At 44.8% G+C, this 22,118-nt stretch overlaps 1 protein-coding gene across 1 annotated transcript in view; it reads left to right on the top strand.

The window, feature by feature from the left end:
- Window positions 1-22,118, top strand: part of PDE1C (phosphodiesterase 1C) — a 779,225-nt gene that overhangs the window by 677,474 nt on the left and 79,633 nt on the right. The window contains exons 10-12 of the mRNA XM_066584468.1: window positions 13,848-13,976; window positions 15,917-16,018; window positions 17,709-17,829. Of these exons, the coding sequence (XP_066440565.1) occupies window positions 13,848-13,976; window positions 15,917-16,018; window positions 17,709-17,829 (352 nt within the window). The remainder of the gene's footprint in view (window positions 1-13,847; window positions 13,977-15,916; window positions 16,019-17,708; window positions 17,830-22,118) is intronic.

A 22,118-nucleotide genomic window follows, 5' to 3' on the forward strand; every position in this document is an offset into this window, starting at 1 on the left:
AAATGTAAGGTTATGCACATGGGCAGGACAAACAGATGTCACCAATATACACTAAATGGGGTACTGCTAGGGGAAAGTAATATGGAAAAAGACCTGGAGGTACTAGTGGATTGTAGATTTAACTGGAGCAACCAATGCCAGTCAGCTGCTGCAAAAGCTAATAAAGTCTTGGGGTGCATTAAAAGAGGTATAGGGGCGAGAACATTATTCTTCCACTATGTAAGGCACTTGTCAGGCCTCATATGGAATACTGCGCACAGTTCTGGTCACCGGTGCTCAGGAAGGTTGTTACAGCGCTTGAGGGGATTCAAAGAAGGGCAACTAAACTAATACATGGAATGACGGGACTGGAATACCCAGAGAGGCTATCCAAATTGGGACTATTTACCCTGGAAACAAGACGGCTAAGGGGCGATCAAATAACTATGTATAAATACATGAGGGGACAATACAAGGATCTCTCCTATGATCGGTTTATACCCAGGACTACAACGGTAACAAGAGGACATCTGCTACGATTAGAGGAAAGTAGGTTTCACCACCAAGACAGAAAGGGGTTCTTTACTGTAAGAGCAGTTAGACTGTGGAACTCTCTGCCTGAGGATGTGGTGATGCAAAATCCATAGAGGAGTTTAAAAGGGGACTTGATGTCTTTCTAGAGCGGAAGGATATTACAGGATATAAATCTTAGGTTAAGTGTTAATCCGTGTATACAGGCAGGTAGGAAATATTAGGGGTTGATCCAGGGATTAGTCTGATTGCCATTAGGGAGTCGGGAAGGAATTTTTCCCCCAAAAGGGCTAATTGGCTCCTGCCTCTTGGGGTTTTTTGCCTTCCTCTGGATCAACAACACAGGAGGATAAACAGGCTGAACTAGATGGACATTTTCTTCATTCGGCCTTACATACTATGTTACTATGTTAGGCTGCCTGCAGACAAGCTGGTCGGATCTGGCAGTGAGAATTCTCGCCGCGCGATCCGACCCGAGCGCCTGCAGGGACGAGCGCGTACTCACCCGCGCCTGGCGGCCCCGGCTCTTTCATGTGCCGGCTGCCGCGCAGCCGGCGCATGCGCAGACCGGAGCCGGGCGAGTGCGTGCCCCGCAGAAAATTAGGACATGCCGCGGTTTGTTTGCCGCGCGAGATTTCGTGCGGCCAAACCGCGGCCGTCTGCATAGGAGTGCGTATTTTAATGCACTCCTATGCAAACTTTCAGCGGTGGAAATCCTGCGGCGGGATTTCCACTCGTGTGCAGGCGGCCTTACACAACACAATTATTTGGAAATGACATGATATAGCCTTTCTGCAAAGGTTTTCTGGGTCCCTAGCCCAACAATCTAATACCATAATAGCAATACAGGTCACCTGACACCGGCCTTGGCCGGGCTCCTCCTCCTCTTTATCTTCTTTATACAACCCCTATTTCCAAATGTTCCTCTACTCCACTCTCTCTTATATTACTCGATCTACCATGCCACTAGATCTTCAGTTAACCACTTCATTCCATCCTAAGTCCAGTTACCAATGCACCCAATCAGCAACACGACTGGCGTATTATGATAATTTACAGCATTGTAGTACATTGTAGTTAAAGAGATTCTATCTCCTACGTTTAGCCCTATGAGCTAAGCTTATGAGCTGACAGTAGGTGGCCTGCTAAATCCAGGCATGTTTTATGCTTACCTTCTCCATCATACCTCTGATGTCTGTGCTGAAAGCTACTGCTTAAAGGGGTTGTCTCACGCCGAACCTTTTTTTTTTTTTTTCAATAGGCCCCCCGGCCGGTGCGAGACAAACACAAGGGATGGGTTAAAAAAAAAAACGTTTAGTACTTACCCGAATCCCCGCTCTGCGGCGACTTCTTACTTACCTTACCAAGATGGCCGCCGGGATCTTCACCCACGATGCACCGCGGGTCTTCTCCCATGGTGCACGGTGGGCTCTGTGCGGTCCATTGCCGATTCCAGCCTCCTGATTGGCTGGAATCGGCACACGTGACGGGGCGGAGCTACGAGGACCAGCTCTCCAGCACGAGCGGCCCCATTCACCACGGAGAAGACCGCACAGCGCAAGCGCGTCTAAAAACGCCAGAAGACAGCGAATTTAGATGGATCCATGGCGACGGGGATGCTAGCAATGGAGCAGGTAAGTGAATAACTTCTGTATGGCTCATAATTAATGCACGATGTACATTACAAAGTGCATTAATATCGCCATACAGAAGTGTATAACCCCACTTGATTTCATGAGACAACCCCTTTAATGCATTGATTGGTGCTGCTAACTAGTTATAAAATTAACTAAGTAGTAGACTACTAAGTAGTCTGCCCATTATAAAATTAGGGCAGACTACTAAGCGCCACTCAATGCATTGAGCCATGACTATCGTTGCTCACAAACCGGGAGAACGATCGGGAAGGTAAGTTTAAAACTTACATCCACGTACTCAGCAGGTCACCTACCGTCAGCCCATGCATTCAGCTCATAGGGCTAAAAGTAGGTGACAGAGTCTCTTTAAGTTATCATAACACATTTAAAGTCAAGTTAAAGCTTGCTACAGATGTATGTGCTACTTCCCTTATGATGTATGTGACCACTTCATATCTTTGGAAATCAAAATGGGACAATAAGCTTCCAGCTGAACCCTCTGAGAGGTCCAGGTATAATAGTGAATGCATCATTGTGTTGTACTGCAGAGCAGTTATATCTATGACTGATACAAGATACTATTTACTATACTACTGATGAGATACCGGTATATCCGCCCAGGCAGGCAGGTCTTTGCTGTCAGTTGTCAGATACTTATAGACCGATGCAATATATTCCACAGTATTACTCATTCCTCTACTTTGGCGTATTCCGTTTCTTGTAATTTCCTTCTGTAAACTTTCTCCATTTCAGGTTTTGACATAAGAGAAAGGGATGCCAGCGCCGTTGTATGGGGCATTCCGTATGGCACTCATACTTATTAGAGTCGTTGTTTCAGTAATTGAAGTGTCAGTGGTGCGCTTTTTATTCGGCAGAGTAATGTGCTCTTGCCGGTGGTGTCAGCATATTATACACCTCTCACCGCTACTCCTGGGAATAGACAGATTATTACAGAACCCATCGAAGCTTCATCTGCAGTCAGCTCTCCGGGCCTCAGCTTTGTTAATGTAATTTCCAAAGTCCGTTGCATCAAACACATGAATACATTTACAGTAGAAGAATTAAACTTGTACTTCACGTCAAGATGGAGCAAAAAACAACACATTCTTTCTTCCGATACAATTTCCTTGCTTGATTACATCCCGCAGCACGATCTGTCATAGAGATTCCAGCCGCAGCTTCCAGGCGGCTGACATATGTAGGACGTGAGTGACTCCAAGATTATAATGTGTCGTAAATGAATTAAAGCACAATGTAGTTATTATCTATCCCGCACCTATGGGACCGACCTCTCAGTATCTGGGGGGCAGATCAGAGAACCTTACCAACTGCAAATAAGCTGATCAAGGGCACTTAACACTAAGAGAATTATCTGCGAACCATTGGTTCCTAAACTAAAAAATGTAGGAGCCAAATAAGGACCCCCGCTTTTTTTTTTTTCAAACTCGCGTGAAATAGTGCAGAGTTTGAACAGTCCAGGGAAAGAAAACAAAAAAACACGGTTCATGTGCGACTACACAATGTAGTAGTGAGCGTAGTTGCGCATATGCCCATATGAAGAAGCCCTTACTGCAGCCTGCAGGGTTAAAAACAGTCAATGCTGGGACCACAGGGCACACCATACACAAACCCCCCCTGACCGTCCAGCCCTGTATCCTTCCCCCACTGTTCGCCTATGTTTAGCAGTCCCATCCCTCTGATGTGCACTGTGGGTGGGATGTAACCGCACTCCTCCCCAGCGTCCCCACCCTGTGGCATCTGTCAGGCAGCAGAGGGAGAGGCACACAGTGTCCTAGGCGGGTCAAGCAGATGAGCCCAGTGTGTGCAGCCTACTGAAAGACGCGTCACTATCTGAAAATTGTTGGGTGAATTGGTGACCATTTTAGACTCCATCTGGAGCTCTGGAGTAGATCGTACACTGAAATTGTTGCAAACTTGGTTTTGAATCCGTTATGCTTCTATAAGATTTGTTTTGGATCCTTAGGGACTCTCCTGGCCAGGACAGGATAATAGGAAGGACAAATGATGACATTGTTCGGTGGCATCTACCACCAGGAGGCAGGGAGGGGGCCGTTACTAGCCCCAATTCGAAAGTAATTTATAAAAATTAGATACTATCAAGCAAAGTTTATTAATTACAAGTCGCAAAATCAAAATGTTTAATAGTATTAATCCTTGACCTGGCTCCTATCTACTTCAATTAGGGACAGGGTGCATCAGCACCACCTTGGTCCATGTTATTGTCCATGTCACTGTGATGAGGGTAGACAGTACTGCTCATGACATGAGATATAACTTGTAAAACTGCTAAACCATCTTTATGACATGAATAGGGATAGGTAGGTAGATAGATAGATAATCTTTAGCTATATAGCGCCAACATATTCCGCAGCACTTACAAAACAGGGGAGAACAGATACAAAAAACAAAAGATACAAAAACACTAATTACATGTAGTAATCCATTGATGGAAACAGTAGGGGTGAGGGTCCTGCTCCAACGAGTTTACATTGTACAGATGATGGGGTGATACAGAAAGTAAAGGGGCTGGAAATGTGCACAGTATGGCGAGGTGGAGAGTGAGGGATGCTATGCTCATAGACAATGGTCAGGCCGTATAGTGGCGGAATCGGTATAATTGCAAGGGATGGCTGATTATGGCTAGCAGGGATTACAGTCAGTAGGACAGGGAGCATGTTATCAGGTGGCATACAAAGGGGTTTGGTTTTGGATATGTGGTATGCCTCCCTGAAGAGGTGCGTTTTTAGAGCACACCTGAAGTTTTGCGAGTCATGGGTTGCCCAGATAGTTTTGGGTAGTGCATTTCAGAGGACTGGTGCTGCTCTGGAGAAGTCTTGGAGGCGGGAATGTGAGGTTCAAATTAAAGGGGAGCCTAATCTGATTTTGTTAGCGGAGCAGAAAGCGCAGAGTGGGTGGTGGATTGAGATGAGGGCGCAATGTAGGATGGCGCGGTGCTGTGGAGAGCTTTATGGATGAAGGTAATGAGTTTAAATTGTATTCTGTATTTGACAGGCAGCCAGTGAAGTGACTGGCATAGGGCAGAGGCGTCTGAGTAGCAGCTGGACAGGAAGATGAGTCTGGCTGCCTCATTCAAGATGGATTGGAGCGAGGAGAGTCTAGCACAGAGGAGGCCCATCAGCAGCTAGTTTCAATAATCGAGCTGAGAGTGGACGAGGGCAAAAAATACTAAAAATGTATTTGATATCGCTGCATCCATAAAAGTCTGATCTATCAAACAAACGCACGGTGTACGTCGTCAGAAAAAGAGAAAAAACATCACCATAATTTTGCGCTATTTTAGTCTACCTCGTCTCCAAGGAAAAATGTTAGAAACATTGATCAAAAAGTACTCCAAAATAGTACCAATAGAAACTACAGAACGTCCCATAAAATATGACCCCTTGAACAACTACGTAGACGGAAAAATGTAAAAGGTATGGCGGCAGAAAATCGTTTTATGTTTTAAGAAAGAAATATTAAAAGTAGTACAGCAAGAAAAAAAACTATATAAGTTTGGTATCATAATAATCATACTGATCTGTAGAATAAAGTTATCATGTCATTTGTGTTGCAGTGTGTACACCATAGAAACAAGAATCCCACAAAAAATGGCGGATTTTTGTTTTTTAGTTCATTTCACTCCACTTATAATTTTCAAAAAGTTTTTCAGTACATTATATGGTACATTAAATACTACCATTAAAAAATACAACTCGTCCCGCAAAAAACAAGCCCTCGTACAGATACACGGACGGATAAATGAAAGAGTTTATGATGATTTTTTTAAAGTGGAGAGGAAAAACCGAAAATGTAAGGAAAAAGGTGCCGCGGCAATAAGTAGTTAATGATAATAAAAATATTTTGATACTTATTCATTTCACTGCATACATTTATATATTTTTATACTTATAATTTGTACATTTAATTAATTAAGGTCCTAATTCATTCTACTCCCATGAAATCCCCCTTTATTGACAATCCAAGTGGTTGACATACTTTTTCTCATAGTGACTTTTATTGTTGGATCATTGCTTCATTAGCTGTAACTTCTTTTTATTGATCATTTTTGATAATATGTTACACTTACATATCTCAGCACGGTTTAGGCCAGTGTTATGCATACCCCTGTGATCACCCCATTAACGGCCCGTTAGTTGGACGCTGCTGATCTTCGTTTTAGACAAACTATACAGAAACACATCAATAACTCTTCGGCTATGCAGGGATGGGCCACATGTAATTTGATTGATTTCTAAAGGAGAGCCTTTATTCTGGATCTATAATTTAATCCTTTTACATAGATTTACTGCACGCCTTCCCCTTGACTGATTTGTATTTTCATTAGCGCCTCCATGCTGATGATATCGCTGTAATAACAGTTATTTGGTGCTTCGAGATTTAAAGCACTTAAAAATATAAATAGCTGCAGCAATATTGCAAGAAAACAACTGTTGCGATGGAAATGTTCTTACTTGGTCATTTCTGCTTAAAGGGCTTGTCTGATTCTAGGATGAACTTACTATGTGCCCTCTAAACCCATGTGGCACTAATAAGGTTGGGGTCTCACAAATGGGATAGTAAGGAACCCACTGCTCTAGAGGACCACCACCATACCATATCAATAGATGTCCTCTGAAATTGAGATAACAGGGTGTTTACCAGTAATCAACTGCAATCTAAACTGCATTGGAAATTAAGCATCACACAGCACATATTGAAATACATGACCTGTACCTGCAATGCATGGGAATGCACTGAGAGAGGGAGAAATGTTTGCTTATCCTGCACTACTTAAAAGAGGGGGTCTAAAACTGGTATTTGAGTGAGAGCAAGTTTGCATTACCACTCCTGACTACCGTAGAATGCATACAGATGTGCTAGAGATGTGTACACCCTTGCATTAGCTCCAATTTGGTTCAGCACTTCAATTTATCATGAAATTCAGCACAATATTGCTGCATGCTAGAAAAACCCTAGACAGGCTGCAATTCACAACATAACCACTGGGCGACCACATTTAATAATAGATATCTGGTGACCGAGTATCACAAAATAGAGGTTTTTTTTTTTTTTTTGAAAAGCCGATCATCTCGTGCACAAATTTAAGGATCTTGACCCAAAAGGTAAAGGAGGACAAATCTGTAGTTCTGGTGCACAGTGAATCCTGCAAACAGCTGATTGGTTGGTGTGCAGCTTGTCGAACTCCCAATGCCTAATATAGATGGCCCACCTAAGAATTGGTCAACTACAAAAAAATTCTGCAATACTCCTGTTTATAGTTTTAACCCTTTTATGTTGCAGCCTAATCTAGGAAAAGTTTGAAATGTATCCCTTATCAAAAGAATTGGAAAAGGTGACTGATTGGTGGGGGTCATGAGAAAGCAGGTCCCATATCTACCATATAAATGAATTGATGGATAACCATGCATACAATTTCACCATTATTTTGTGCAATCTGTTCTTATGGTGTTTACCATGCTGCATAAATGACACTAAATTGTATTCTTTGGATTGTTACAATTGTAAAATTACTAAAGATGAGCGAGCACCAAAATGCTCGGGTGCTCGTTGCTCGAGTCGAACTTTTCGCGATGCTCGAGGGTTCGTTTCGAGTAACGAACCCCATTGAAGTCGATGGGCGACTCGAGCATTTTTGTATATCGCCGATGCTCGCTAAGGTTTTCATTTGTGAAAATCTGCAAAACCCAAGAAAGTGCTGGAAACGATACAGAAACGGATACGGCAGGCGAGGGGCTACATGTTGGGCTGCATTTCAGGTTCCCAGGTCCCACTATTAAGCCACAATAGCGGCAAGAGTGCCCCCCCCCTCCCAACAATTTTTACTTCTGAAAAACCCTCATTAGCAAGGCATACCTTAGCTAAGCACCACACTACCTCCAACAAAGCACAATCACTGCCTGCATGACACTCCGCTGCCACTTCTCCTGGGTTACATGCTGCCCAACCCCCCCGCACGACCCAGTGTCCACAGCGCACACCAAAGTGTCCCTGCGCAGCCTTCAGCTGCCCTCATGCCACACGCTGGCCTCATAGCCACACCACCCTCATGTCTATTTATAAGTGTGTCTGCCATGAGGAGGAACTGCAGGCACAAACTGCAGAGGGTTGGCAGGGCCAGGCAGCGACCCTCTTTAAAAGGGGCGGGGCGATAGCCCACAATGCTGTACAGAAGCAATGAGAACTCCAATCCTGTGCCACATCAGTCAGGAGCTGCAAACGTGGGCATAGCAATGGGGAATCCATGTGCCACACAGTATTCATTCTGTCAAGGTGTCGCATAGCTCAATCCACACTGCAAGGGGAAAGCCTTCAGCGCTCTGCCCTCTACCCAAGTCAGTCAGTGTCTTTGTGCCAGACAGGTCAAACACCGCGATGGGAACTAAGTTTGCACCAACAGCATAGGGGGGTCCTAGGAAACCCGAGACATGAACCAAAAATTGATCTGAGCAGCCAAACATGGCAGACTTGCACCGCGCCCACGACATAGGCCTCGGCCCACAGCTTCAGCAATCCTAGGCAGGAAGCGGACTTCCATTGCACCCAGGACATAGGCCTCGGCACAAACCCTCAGCAATCGCGGGCCTACAGCGGACTCCAATGCTAGCGTAGCTGTGCACGTCTCATTAGCGCTGTATTGCTCCTGTAGTTTGTCCCAATGCAGTGCCCCGGATAGTAGAGCTAACGTCAGATTAAATACAGGTGGGCTTTGGCCCACACTGCATGCCCCAGTCAGACTGGGGTTCTTTATAAGTAGACACAGGCAGGTACAGCTCTGTGTGGACCGACAGCATGGGTGGGTCCCAGGAAGCCACCGGCGTTACCTAAATAAATCCCACAGCTGAGGTAACGTCAGATTAAATGCAGGTGGGCTTCGGCCCACACTGCATGCCCCAGTCTGACCGGGGTTTTTAATACATAGACACAGGCAGGTACAAATCCCTAATGTGAAGTCCGTGTGGACCCAAAGCATGGGTGGCTTCCTGGAACCCACCGGCGGTACATAAACAAATCCCATTGCAGTGCCCTGGACAGCAGAGCTAACGTCAGATTAAATACAGGTGTGCTTCGGCCCACACTGCATACCCCAGTCAGACTGGGGTTCTTTATAAGTAGACACAGGCAGGTACAACTCCGTGTGGACCGACAGCATGGGTGGGTCCCAGGAAGCCACCGGCGTTACCTAAATAAATCCCATTGTATTGCCCAGCACAGCTGAGGTAACGTCAGATTAAATGAAGGTGAGCTTCGGCCCACACTGCATGCCCCAGTCTGACTGGGGTTTTTAATACATAGACACAGGCAGGTACAACTCCCTAATGTGAAGTCCGTGTGAACCCAAAGCATGGGTGGCTTCCTGGAACCCACCGGCGGTACATAAACAAATCCCATTGCAGTGCCCAGCACAGCTGAGGTAACGTCAGATTAAATGCAGGTGGGCTTCGGCCCACACTGCATGCCCCAGTCTGACCGGGGTTTTTAATACATAGACACTGGCAGGTACAAATCCGTAATGTGAAGTCTCTGTGGACCCACAGCATGGGTGGCTCCCTGGAACCCATTGGCGGTACATAAATGTATCCCATTGCAGTGCCCTGCTCAGCAGAGCTAACGTCAGATGCAATACAGGTGGGCTTCGGCCCACAGTGCTTGCCCCAGTCATACTGGTAATATGTACCTTAACAGTAACCGCGTTGGTGGGAATGTGGTGGCGACTGCAGACCTAGTAGCGCGGTTTTATTTAGTTGGTTTTCGGAATGTGGCCAGGATTAAGTGGGCCGTGGCGGGGGGATGGTGGGGGGCTCTCTTGTTGTGTCATTAAAGGTGAAATTCTTGGACTGCCACCAGACAGACCGATGCAAAGGTATTTGCCAAGAATGTTTTCATTGTTGGAGGAGGAGGGGGATGTTTTTGAGGCACTACGTGTCCTCTCCACGTGTCCGTGGTTATATGCACCTTAACAGTAACCGCGTTGGTGGGAAATGGCCTTGCCGCCATCATGTCTTTGGGAAGCCTCCGTTTCCACACCCCAGTGACATAGCATTAGCAGCGGTATAGGCAGAGCCCAGAATTAGTAACATTTCAGGGGTAGCATTAGGGACAGGCCCCAGTAACATATCACTAGCAGCATTATAGGGGGAGTACAGTATTAGTTCCATATCAGTAGTAGTAGCAGCACTCAAGACAGGCCCCAGTAACAATTCCGAAGCAGCAGTATAGGGGGAGCACAGTATTAGTTCCATTTCAGTAGTAGTAGCAGTCAAGACAGGCCACAGTAACATTCCCCTTGCAGCAGTTTAGGGAGATAACAGTCTCTTTCACATTTCAGTAGTTGCAGTATAGACAAGGCCCCAGTTACATTTATGTAGCAAAAGTGTAGGCCAAGCCCACACACCTTGCTGTACCATGAGTGCAGGCGAAGCCCTTAAAAATTACTAGGATTACACTGTAGGCGAGGGCCCCAAAAAATTGGTGTACCAACAGTACTAATGTACCTCAGAAAAATTGCCCATGCCCAACCAAGAGGGCAGGTGAAACCCATTAATCGCTTTGGTTACTGTGGCTTAATTTGTAACTAGGCCTGGAGGCAGCCCAGTTAAAATAAAAATTGGTTCAGGTGCAAGTTTCAACGCTTTAATGAGAATTGAAACGTATAAACATTGTTTACAAAAGTAATATGACTGAGCCTTGTGGGCCTAAGAAAAATTGCCCGTTCGGCGTGATTACGTGAGGTTTCAGGAGGAGGAGCAGGAGGAGGAGGATGAATATAATACACAGATTGATGAAGCTAAAAGGTCCCCATTTTTTAGGGTGATAGAGCACGATGCTTCCATCCGCCGCTGCAGCCTACATATTGTTTAGGTACCGCTGCTGTCCGCTGGTGGAGAAGAGAAGTCTGGGGAAATCCAGGCTTTGTTCATCTTTATGAGTGTAAGCCTGTCGGCACTGTCAGTTGACAGGCGGGTACGCTTATCCGTGATGATTCCCCCAGCCGCACTAAACACCCTCTCTGACAAGACGCTAGCCGCAGGGCAAGCAAGCACCTCCAGGACATACAGCGCGAGTTCAGGCCACGTGTCCAGCTTCGACACCCAGTAGTTGTAGGGAGCAGAGGCGTCACGGAGGACGGCCGTGCGATCGGCTACGTACTCCCTCACCATCCTTTTACAGTGCTCCCGCCAACTCAGCCTTGACTGGGGAGTGGTGACACAGTCTTGCTGGGGAGCCATAAAGCAGTCAAAGGCCTTGGAGAGTGTTCCCCTGCCTGCGCTGTACATGCTGCCTGATATCCGCGCCTCCCCTGCTACCTGGCCCTCGGAACTGCGCCTTCTGCCACTAGCGCTGTCGGATGGGAATTTTACCATCAGTTTGTCCACCAGGGTCCTGTGGTATAGCATCACTCTCCGACCCCTTTCCTCTTCGGGTATGAGAGTGGAAAGGTTCATGTGCGGTCATACACCTGAGTGATGTTTTCCTGCATGGAACCATGATGCGATGCTGTAGGGGAAACATATCGCAGATGTTCTATCAGCCTGCGTGATCTCGCATCACAGCGCCATTGAAAACAATGGGAGAAACTCTGCGAACCGCAGGGGATTTCCGTCATTCCCGAAGTGATGCGAGGCTGTTTCTACATGCAAAGCCTAGCATCCACAGGGATTTCATATAGTGGGGAGTGCAATATAGTGGCGGGGTTCACGGCCCTATATCGCTCTCGCCTGTGCGAAGTTAGCCTGAGGAGGCTGTCGGGTAGGTTGGTACTCTGGAGTATTTGCTTTTGTTTGTTGCACTCAAAGCCCCATAATGCATTGCAAATCCACAGGAATTCCACCACAAATGTGCATCAAAATCTACTTGCTAAACATGGAGTTTGATGCAGATAGCATGATGTGTGTCAATAGAGCTGTATAAAGGCTTGCTTTACTGTATCCATTTGTGCTGTTTTTAGGTGCATGTGACTTTTTGATTACTTGTTAGTGCATTTTTTGGGAGGCAGAATAATCAAAAAACTGCAATTTTGGTATAGTTATTAGAGATGAGCGAGCACGCTCGTTTAAGGCTGATGCTCGATTGAGCATCGGTCTTGTCGAGTTACTGATTACTTGACCGAGCACTATGCGGGAGGGGGGGTGGAGTGGAGGGGAGAGTGAGAGCTCTCTCCCTCCCCCCGCCGCCCACCGCTGCCCCCCCCCCCCACGGTGCTCGGCCGAGTAATCAGTAACTCAACAAGACCGATGCTTAATCGAGCATCAGCCTTAAACGAGCGTGCTCGCTCATCTCTAATAGTTATCTTGATTTTTATTACAATGTTTCTGGTGTGGGATAAATATTATATTCTACTGTCCTTTAACGATACAGCAATACCAAATATGCATTTACTGCCCTAGTAGAGGACCTGAACATTTGGTTCTCCGATGACTCATATAATACATTGTATTGCAGTTTATTATGTCTGTCAGTGTAAAACACTACAGAGAGAGTTGCCTCTGATCCTGGCCGTTAGAGCGGAGCGTCAGCTATGTAATACAGCTGGTATCTGGAAGTGACGGTGCGGGCACAACTCCTGCGCCCACTCCATCATTGACATACTATTATACCTGCTGTCCCCTGCTTCCTCCCGGGACATAGCAGTAAGTCGGGATTTCTACAGTGTATATACAAAACTTTCTATTTCTTTTTGTCGTTTTGTTGAATTATTAAAAATGACTGCAAGATTTTTGACATAAAGGTTTTCCAGATGGTGGCCTGAATTTTACCAGTTTTCACGCATTCTTGAAATGTCAGTAAGCAATTTCCAATCTGGATGAAACTAGCCATACAGATAAATGTCTCCTGTTATCATCATCTCCATGAGCTAAAATGCATCTAAAATATGATTAGTATGTTTATTGTTATTATTATGATTGGTTCGAACAACGAATATCTTCACCGTAACTAATAATTAACTAAAGAACCATTTATATAGAAAGGAAAATGGAAACATTTAATTGAGAGCAAATATTTCATGACAGCTATTTTGTGACAGCAGAGGCTGCCTTGTGGAAGTATGTTGGAGGTTAGTATATGGAGGGGAGTCCTGCTGTAACCACTAGGGAAATTAGGGGAGGCATGCTGTGATTACTGGGGAATGGCAGGAGCTCTGCTGTGACTGCTGGGCAAATGAGAGATTTGCCCACATTGAGAAGAGGCACTGCTGTGAAGAAAGGTTTAGGAAGTCAGTTTGTCTGTTTGTTGCTGACACAAAAGTGTACAATAGGGCTAATATTCCTGGTGGGCTCTGTAACATGGAGAACAAGTTCACTTTATTGGATTAGAAGCTTAAAACAATGGAAACTGCAGTTTAAACTTTTAATTGGGGCTACAGGAGATAGCCATGTACAAGTGCTTAGTATCTCTGGCAGTCCCACTGAAATGAATGAAGTGGCAGTGGCTGCCATTCCATTCATTCAGAATAACTTTGGGACCCCCATTCTGATGATCAGTGGGAGTCAGAGCAGGAAGACCCCCAACAGTCTATCCAGTGAATGTCACCAACCAGTATAGCCCTTTAATTACCAATAATGTTATAATGTAGCAGACCGTAGAGCTGCTGATAAGATAAACCGTTTTAGCTTTCTGGTCCTGATGAATGAGATGCAATAACTGTCTTTCCTCCTTCAGGTCCGATCCCGCTATTCTATACAACGACCGATCTGTACTTGAAAATCACCATGTGAGTGCAGCATACCGCCTGCTCCAAGATGATGAGGAGATGAATATACTGTATAACCTCTCTAAGGATGACTGGAGGTGAGATGTGTAAGCAATATATAATATTCTTACCTAGGAGTTCACTGCGATCTCTGATAGTTCTGATTATTATTTATTATTAGAATAGCCAAGCTGCTAACTATAGTACACCATTCAACCATCGAAACTTGGTTGACATATGTAGTTAGAAGCTTGGCTATTCCAGTAATAAAGAGCTCAAATAAATATGTGTAGATGGATGGATAGTGTGTATAGTGAAATGTAATTCATCTAATTGTCACTGTATCAATATATAACCGTGTCTCTCTCACTACAAACAACATGTAGTGGGGCCCATTATAGCAGGGGGATTCTTTTTCAATCATCCGTTTAATATGAGCTCCTGTAGGAGTAGTTTAAGGAAACGTCGACCCTGGATGTTCCCCAGCAGGATCCATAGTATTGACAGTGGTAGCAGATGAGATTTTACTATGTCTCAATCCATAGAATTAGTTGAACTACAGTGCAGATCCACAGCATGCTGATTAGGGCGAAAACACACTGCCGTGGCCGCAACTATGTTCGCCATTTGTGCCTGAACAAGGGAAATTTCTTTGGCTGTTCCAAATACCGCAGGTCTTATCTTTTTTTGGCCGTAATATCACAGCCACATAAGGGGAGGAAAATCCTTCCATACGCTTTTGCCCAAGGGCCATTTCAGACAAAGGTTTTTGCGGAGACATTTCTGCACATGAAACTCTGGGCCGTATAACATGCCTTTGATTTTAATAAATTAGTTCTGAGGAACGTGTTATTTTCGTGCAGAATTTTCATACGAGAAAGATAGAACCTGCTCCATCTTTGTCCGTGTTACGCAGAAAGTCTATGGCAGCTTAAAAAAGGGAGGGGGAGGGAGTTACCCTGCAGACAATAGAGGGAAATGAAGATGGCCAGCTCTAATTTGGCATTTAATTGCCATTCCATTCCATGGCAAAGGCGGAACACCCAATCATGTGAACACCTGAGAGCCGCACATAGCATTACAGCGGGGACGACAGAGGGACAGCTGTGCCCTCCATCCCCAAAGCGACTGGCAAAACTCCTAGCGCCCACTGGACACCTATTACTGTGGGCTAACGGAGCACTGTCCGAGCGCAGACATAGCTGCTACACGCTGTTTAAGGACCTTCAAGCTCCTTCAGGATTGTCGCCAATCGGGAGCTGGGGGTGTGAGAGGGGCGTACCCCCTGTCAAACCCCTAGCTTCTGGTGGCGTCAAGAAACACTAATACCTGTCATCTGTTCCTGCCTTAGATATTCATAGTATATCTACATAATATGACATAAATGACTGTTGAATGGGGGTACTACATCTGTTATCCACATTGTGGTGATGGTGCAGGTCCCAAATGTGTATCCGCATCCATCAGACATCTGTAATATCCTATGGATATGGGGTAACTGCTTAAGGAGGGAATACCTCTTAAAATCCCAAAGGCAGAGCCATTCCCAGTCTACACAGTTGACTGTGTGTGCTATAGGGGCAGTGTGAAAACTGCAATATTTCAGGATTTAAAAAAAAAAAAATAGATAATAATGTAAGACAATACAACAACAACAATAATATGGCAATAAAACAGGGTTAATGTTATATAATTTTCTGAAGATGCATACTTTTAAAAACATAGCTGAAGTGCTCTAGAAAGCGCTTACGAGAAATCTAATAAACTCTACCATTTTGCCTGCGCAATCGAAAAATGCAGCTCAGTATCTGATTTGTAATTCATTTTAGGCAGGTTTAATATTCTGAGTAACACGCTCGCTCTGGATTTGATATTTAAAACATATGAGCTTGCCGTACCTCCCTGAGAAGAAAGATATCTGCAAGGGGATTGCGACACATATGGTTTACAGTGGAAATGTCACATCCAATTAGCGGATGCACAAGATAACTAATGTCTTACACATTCTTTCTCTTTCTGCTGTTTGACAACCCTGAAGGGAATTCCGAGCCTTGGTGATTGAGATGGTGTTGGCCACAGATATGTCCTGTCACTTCCAACAAATCAAAGCAATGAAGAATGCTTTGCCGCAACCGGAAGGGTGAGTAACCTTGTTATCATGTCCTGTGGTAAGAGGTTGCAGCAAATACTGCCAGGCTGTTGTTATTTTGCACTTCAAAGGGTTTCTCTTTACAAAAGCCTGGATGTGCGGCTCTATGAAGTCGGATCCTGCTTTTTTTTAATAAAAGAATTAAAGATCAAAGTTCACATTCACCAAAATGCACAGAACTAATGTCAATTTAGATTAAATATGCAGCGATGTTCCAGCAATGTACTGTATATACAATAGTTGCTGAAGGCATGCCATGTAAGCTAGGACAATACATTATTGGAGTTGTAGATGGAACATGGCTTCAATCTGGAATCAAACTTATAGATTATAGTCTAATATGAATATTATTTACATATAGAGAGCGAACACATGGTGGCCGTCACAAAAAATACATCATTGTGCCAACAGTGAAACAAGCAATATGCACTATATTGAAAAGAATGGCACATGTGCTGTATCTTCTCTTGCATATTATCTAGTATAGGACACATGAAATTTAGACTGCATGGGCATATTGTCATTGCGTGTTGCACGATACCAAAAGCCCATTGATTTGTATTGGGCCACTCACACCAGCATGGAAAAAAAATTGTAGCATGCTCCATCTTGGCATGTATTTAGCGCGCATACACGCCAGGATAGTGTATGGGGATTGGCGGCATGCAGCATGTCATTGCGTACTTGCTGCGTGCCCACGTGCAAGAGTTTCACAAGTAGCATGCTGGTGGTCATGTGAGCCCGGCATTACAAGAGAGGTCGGATGGTGACCTCTGCCTCCTATTGGAAGCTATGGAAGCCAGCCGGCAAAGGGAGAGGGAGGGGGTTTAGCAGCAGAGGGCGCTACCAAATAATGAAAGGTCCCTCTAGTGAGGCATTTCATGTCATTTTACATTGTTCTGGCGGCCGAGGGATTTCGGGCTGCAGTGTCAGTGCATTGCAAGATGCCACAGCCAGCCAGGTAAAATCATGGAAAATAGCCGCAACTTGATCGTAGCTATTCTTCCTACATGCTCTTTTAAGATTCGATAGCCACGATTTTTTTAGCACGGCTATCCGAGCGTTAAAATGACGTTCATGTGAAAGAGGTCTTGGTGTGTAATGGTGAGGTGTATTTACATGCCCATGTGCAGAACCTTACATTTATCAGTGTTACACCTCATTTGCAACTTTTCTGCCCCCAATTTATCCAGATCCTCTTCAACCACTTTCTGTTCTCTCTTGTTTTAACTACTTTACATAGTTTTGTATCATCTGCAAATATTGCTATTTTACTGCACATCATTAATAAAGTCCTGGCAGTTCCCCTCTGCTTACATTGATGGAAAAGTCTTTCTTCAAGCATAGCAGCTATGGATACAATGTAGCAGAGCATTATATCACTATTGAATAAGCAATAATTCAAGATGAAAACAAGTTAAACATCACAGTTTTCCTAGTATTCAGCCATAACCTGATCTTCCCGAGAAGCTCTGTGGAGAATAGCTGCTCTTCTCTCAGTATACGGTACCCTTCACCTGCTGCTAACGTGTCCTTGAGAGGATACATCGATTCTTGCAATCAGTACTTGAACACACAAGGTCTTGTTGGTTTACTGTGTAGAAGGAAAAGTCTTTAAGAAATTGACAAAATAGATCTGTAGACATTTTCCTGGATAATAACTTGATACTTTATTTTGCAGGATTGACAAGCCAAAAGCCTTATCCCTGCTGTTGCATACAGCAGACATAAGCCATCCAGCTAAAAACTGGGACCTCCATCACCGGTGGACCATGTCACTGCTAGAAGAATTCTTCAGACAGGTGTGAATATGTTTATTAAAGCAACCCTCCGGTTCCAGGCAAATCAATATGGCTGCACCTTTTCTCTGGTTTCCTGCTACACACTGTGCTTTGGTAGTCTAAGACAGTACACATTGCTCTGATTGGCCAGTGCTACCTATGTGAACAGTGCTAGCCAATCACAGCTCATATATTGCCAATGTACAGTGTGCATCAGGTAGCCAGAGAAATGGTGAAGTCCTACTGGTTTGCTTGGGATTGGGTGGGGGGTCACTTTATTTATTTGGATACTATATTTTCACCACAGTACCGACCCAAGACTGCAGTCAGTATATAGGGATTATATTTGTTTTCTTCTTTTGAGCATTGGTTCTTATGAAGTTGTATACACTTCACAAGATTCAATGGAAAACTGTAAGAAGACAATGCTTTATACTTTCAACTAGGATATATTTTCAACATGAAGTTAGTTTTCTATGGTTGTGAATCTCCATGATTTCAGACTACAGGTTAGCTATTCAGGTGGCCTTCAGGTAGTATATTACTATACTGTATATGACATACACAAAGTGTAGTCAGGTTTTCTAGAAACTTTTGACATATTATAGAGACATGTCAAAGTTTTGATCACTGGAGGTTCAGCTGCTGAATGGGCTAGCTAGAATGGGCCAGCTGACGTGTTCGTCCACACGCTGCCACTGCTCAGTAGCTGAAGATGGACGCAATTCAAAGTCTATGGGCCCGTCTTTAGTGAGGGAGCAGTGAATAGTGCTCAGATGAGAGCTTCAACAGGCTCATTGTAGCGACTGGTGGGATCTTAGCCCCTTAGACCCCTACTGAACAAAATGTTTGACATGTCCCTATGATGTCAAAAGTTTTTAAAAGTGCAGTTGCACCTTAAATGTCTTTATTAATGATCCAGTGCTAGTATGAGCAAAAGTAAAACTCCATTCACTACCACTCTGTTTAGCCATAGAGAAGAACATAGCAGCACTGCGCAGACCAGTTATTGTTTCTACTCATTTCCCTTCCTCAGCAAACTGCATTCACTTTGCTTATTTGTTTAATCATTTAGTCTTTGAGCCGATTACATTTCTCTGCTTACATTTTCAAACAACTTCTTATAAATCATTACAACCTCTATTTTTATCTTTTCATTCATTATCTGTCTGTAATACAGTATAGCACCAACCATAGGCGTAGCGTCAGGGGGTGCTGGGGTCACCATGGCGACCTGGCCCGTGAGCTCAGGGGCCCTGGGGCCGCCCTCCGCCATACCCCCATGCACATTCAGTGCATTAATGGCTGGCCGTTCTTTCCCCCGCATGATGCGGCAGTCAGAACAGCCTGCCTGAGAGGAAAAGCAGGGAGGTACTCACATGGGCCGGCAGGGGAGGAGGGAGGAGGTCACATGGGACGGCAGGGGAGGAGGGAGGTCACATGGGACGGCAGGGGAGGAGGGAGGAGGTCACATGGGATGGCAGGGGAGGAGGTCACATGGGACGGCAGGGCACAGTGAGCATATTACCCTTTTCAGCCGCAGTTCTCCGGCGCGGCGCATTCAGCCAATCAGCTGGCTGGAATCGGCACCACGTGACTACACAGCGTGCACGCGGATTGCCTTCAGCAGCCGTGTGCACTACACACTACACTTAAGCAGACGTGCACTACACACTACGCGTAAGCAGCACTGGGTTAGGGTTTAGGGTAAGGTATAGGGTCAGTGTTTAGGGTTAGGGTTGGGGTCAGTGCTTAGGGTTAGGTTTAGGGTTGGGGTTAGGGTTAGGTAACCCTAAACCTAACCCCGTGCTGCTTAAGTGTAGTGTGTAGTGCACGTCTGCTTAACTGTAGTGTGTAGTGCACACGGCTGCTGAAGGCAATCCGCGTGCACGCTGTGTAGTCACGTGGTGCCGATTCCAGCCAGCTGATTGGCTGAATGCGCCGCGCCGGAGAACTGCGGCTGAAAAGGGAAATATGCGCACAGTGATCATGTGCTGCCCCTCCTGCTGAACGGGGAAGCTTCTGAGTTTACCTCTCCTGCTGCTGCTGTCACATGGAAGAGAAGTGGACCGAGCCCTGGGGTAAGTGTATATATGTGTGTGTATCTGTCTGTCTCCCTCATCTATCTATCTATCTATCTATCTATCTATCTATCTATCTATCTATCTATCTATCTATCTATCTATCTATCTATCTATCTCATATCTATCTATCTCATAACTATCTCATATCTATCTATCTATGTATCTATCAATCTATGTATCTCATATCTATCTATCTATCTATCTATCTCATATCTATCTATCTATCTATCTATCTATCTATCTATCTATCTATCTCATATCTATCTTACTATCCTCTATCTATCTCATATCTATCTATCTCATATCTATCTTACTATCCTCTATCTATCTCATATCTATCTATCTCATATCTATCTTACTATCCTCTATCTATCTCATATCTATCTTACTATCCTCTATCTATCTATCTCATATCTACCAATCTCCTATCTATCTATCTATCTATCTATCTATCTCATATCTATCTATCTATCTATCTATCTATCTATCTATCTATATCTAAACGCATCAAAACCGCATGCGGTTATTAATAGTGTCTGCAGCTCCTTTAGGGTGACTACCCACTACATTTTTTTTTCACGGCGAAATTCGCAGCGTTTTCTTTTCTGTAGGGGTCTATAGGACTTGTAATGTTAAAATAGCGATCGCGCAAAATCGCGGTTTTGCGCGATCGTGATTTTAACATTACAAGTCCCATAGACCCCTGCAGAAAAAAAAAACGCTGCGAATTTCGCCGTGAAAAAAACCTCTAGTGGGTAGTCACCCTAATACCATACGCGGTCTTTAAATACTGCATGCAGGTTTTTTATGAGTCTTAATTGTGGTTCTAAAGTACAACATAAACATGATCCCCCTGAGGCCGCTCTCACACGTGTTCAGAAAACGCAGCTCGTAATCGTGGCATTTTTACCAGAATTTCGAGCAGCGTTTTTGAACACAGGTTACAGCGTTTGACAGCACTCTTCAATGCACCCCATCATTGTGATGGGTGATGAGATGTGTTAAAAACCACGAAAACGCAGGAACAGAACAGACAGCTCTCGAAAATCACAGTTTTAGAAACACTATGTTCGAGCACAAATTTGAGTAACCCCATTAAAATCTATGGGGGTGTTGTACCGCGGTTAGTACGGCACTCGGGGCGCTGTGCTAATAGCGGTAAAAAGCAGTGTGTGTGAGAGTGGCCTGCGGGGCTACAAACAAATCTTCATGTAGTGCAGGAAATGCGTCATGTTTGGAAAGATTACGCCAAGGGGCAGATCATGTATGCAGCACGATCTAGGTATGGGTACGGGGGCGTGTGGGGTGGAGGCCCGGGGTGGGGGGGCCCCGAGCTGAACTTTTGCACCCGGGCCCCTGAGCCTTTAGGTACGCCCCTGGCACCAACATATTGTGTAGAGCTCTACAGCAATCATTACTCACAACGGTTCTATCATTTATGCACCAGAAGCGCTTTACTTAATCACTATACTAAAATTATTTTTTAAAGAGTGTAGTTAACAACGAGTGTGTATGGGGGGGGGGGGTATTCAAACGTTTTTAATACTCAAGGCAAAGTTGGCATATAGTGTCCTAGATGTTCACCACTGGAATTTGAACACAGGGTCTCAGTTTTTAGTAGCTATGAGTGACAGTGGTGGACAAAAAAAGTAGGGTCTTTTCTTCCTTGTAAGTGCCAGTCTACAGTGATCCCCAAACAGCCCATTGGGCTCGACAGATTAGGATGAGTCTGGGGAGGACAGTTCTTTACCAGAATGCATTTCCTAACTGCCCTCTTCACTCTTGTATCAAAATTTTCCTTTTTTTACCTTTTGTATAAAAATTGCTTGTGCAAACTGCATTCAAAAGAACCGATTGGTTTCAATTAGGGATGAGCGAGCATACTTGTCCGAGCTTGATGCTCGTTCGAGTATTAGGGTGTTCGAGATGCTCGTTACTCGAGACGAGTACCACGCGATGTTCGAGTTACTTTCACTTTCATCTCTGAGACATTTGCGTGCTTTTCTGGCCAATAGAAAGACATGGAAGGCATTACAACTTCCTCCTGTGATGTTCCAGCCCTATACCACCCCCCTGCAGTGAGTGGCTGGGGAGATCAGATGACACCCGAGTATTTAAATCTGCCCCTCCCGCGGCTCACCACAGATGCATGGTGACAGAGATCAGGGACAGTGCTGCTGATGCTGCTGCTGCTATAGGGAGAGCGTTAGGTGTTATTTTAGGCTT

This window comes from Eleutherodactylus coqui, chromosome 12 (assembly GCF_035609145.1).
Source record: "Eleutherodactylus coqui strain aEleCoq1 chromosome 12, aEleCoq1.hap1, whole genome shotgun sequence".
Lineage (NCBI taxonomy): Eukaryota > Metazoa > Chordata > Amphibia > Anura > Eleutherodactylidae > Eleutherodactylus > Eleutherodactylus coqui.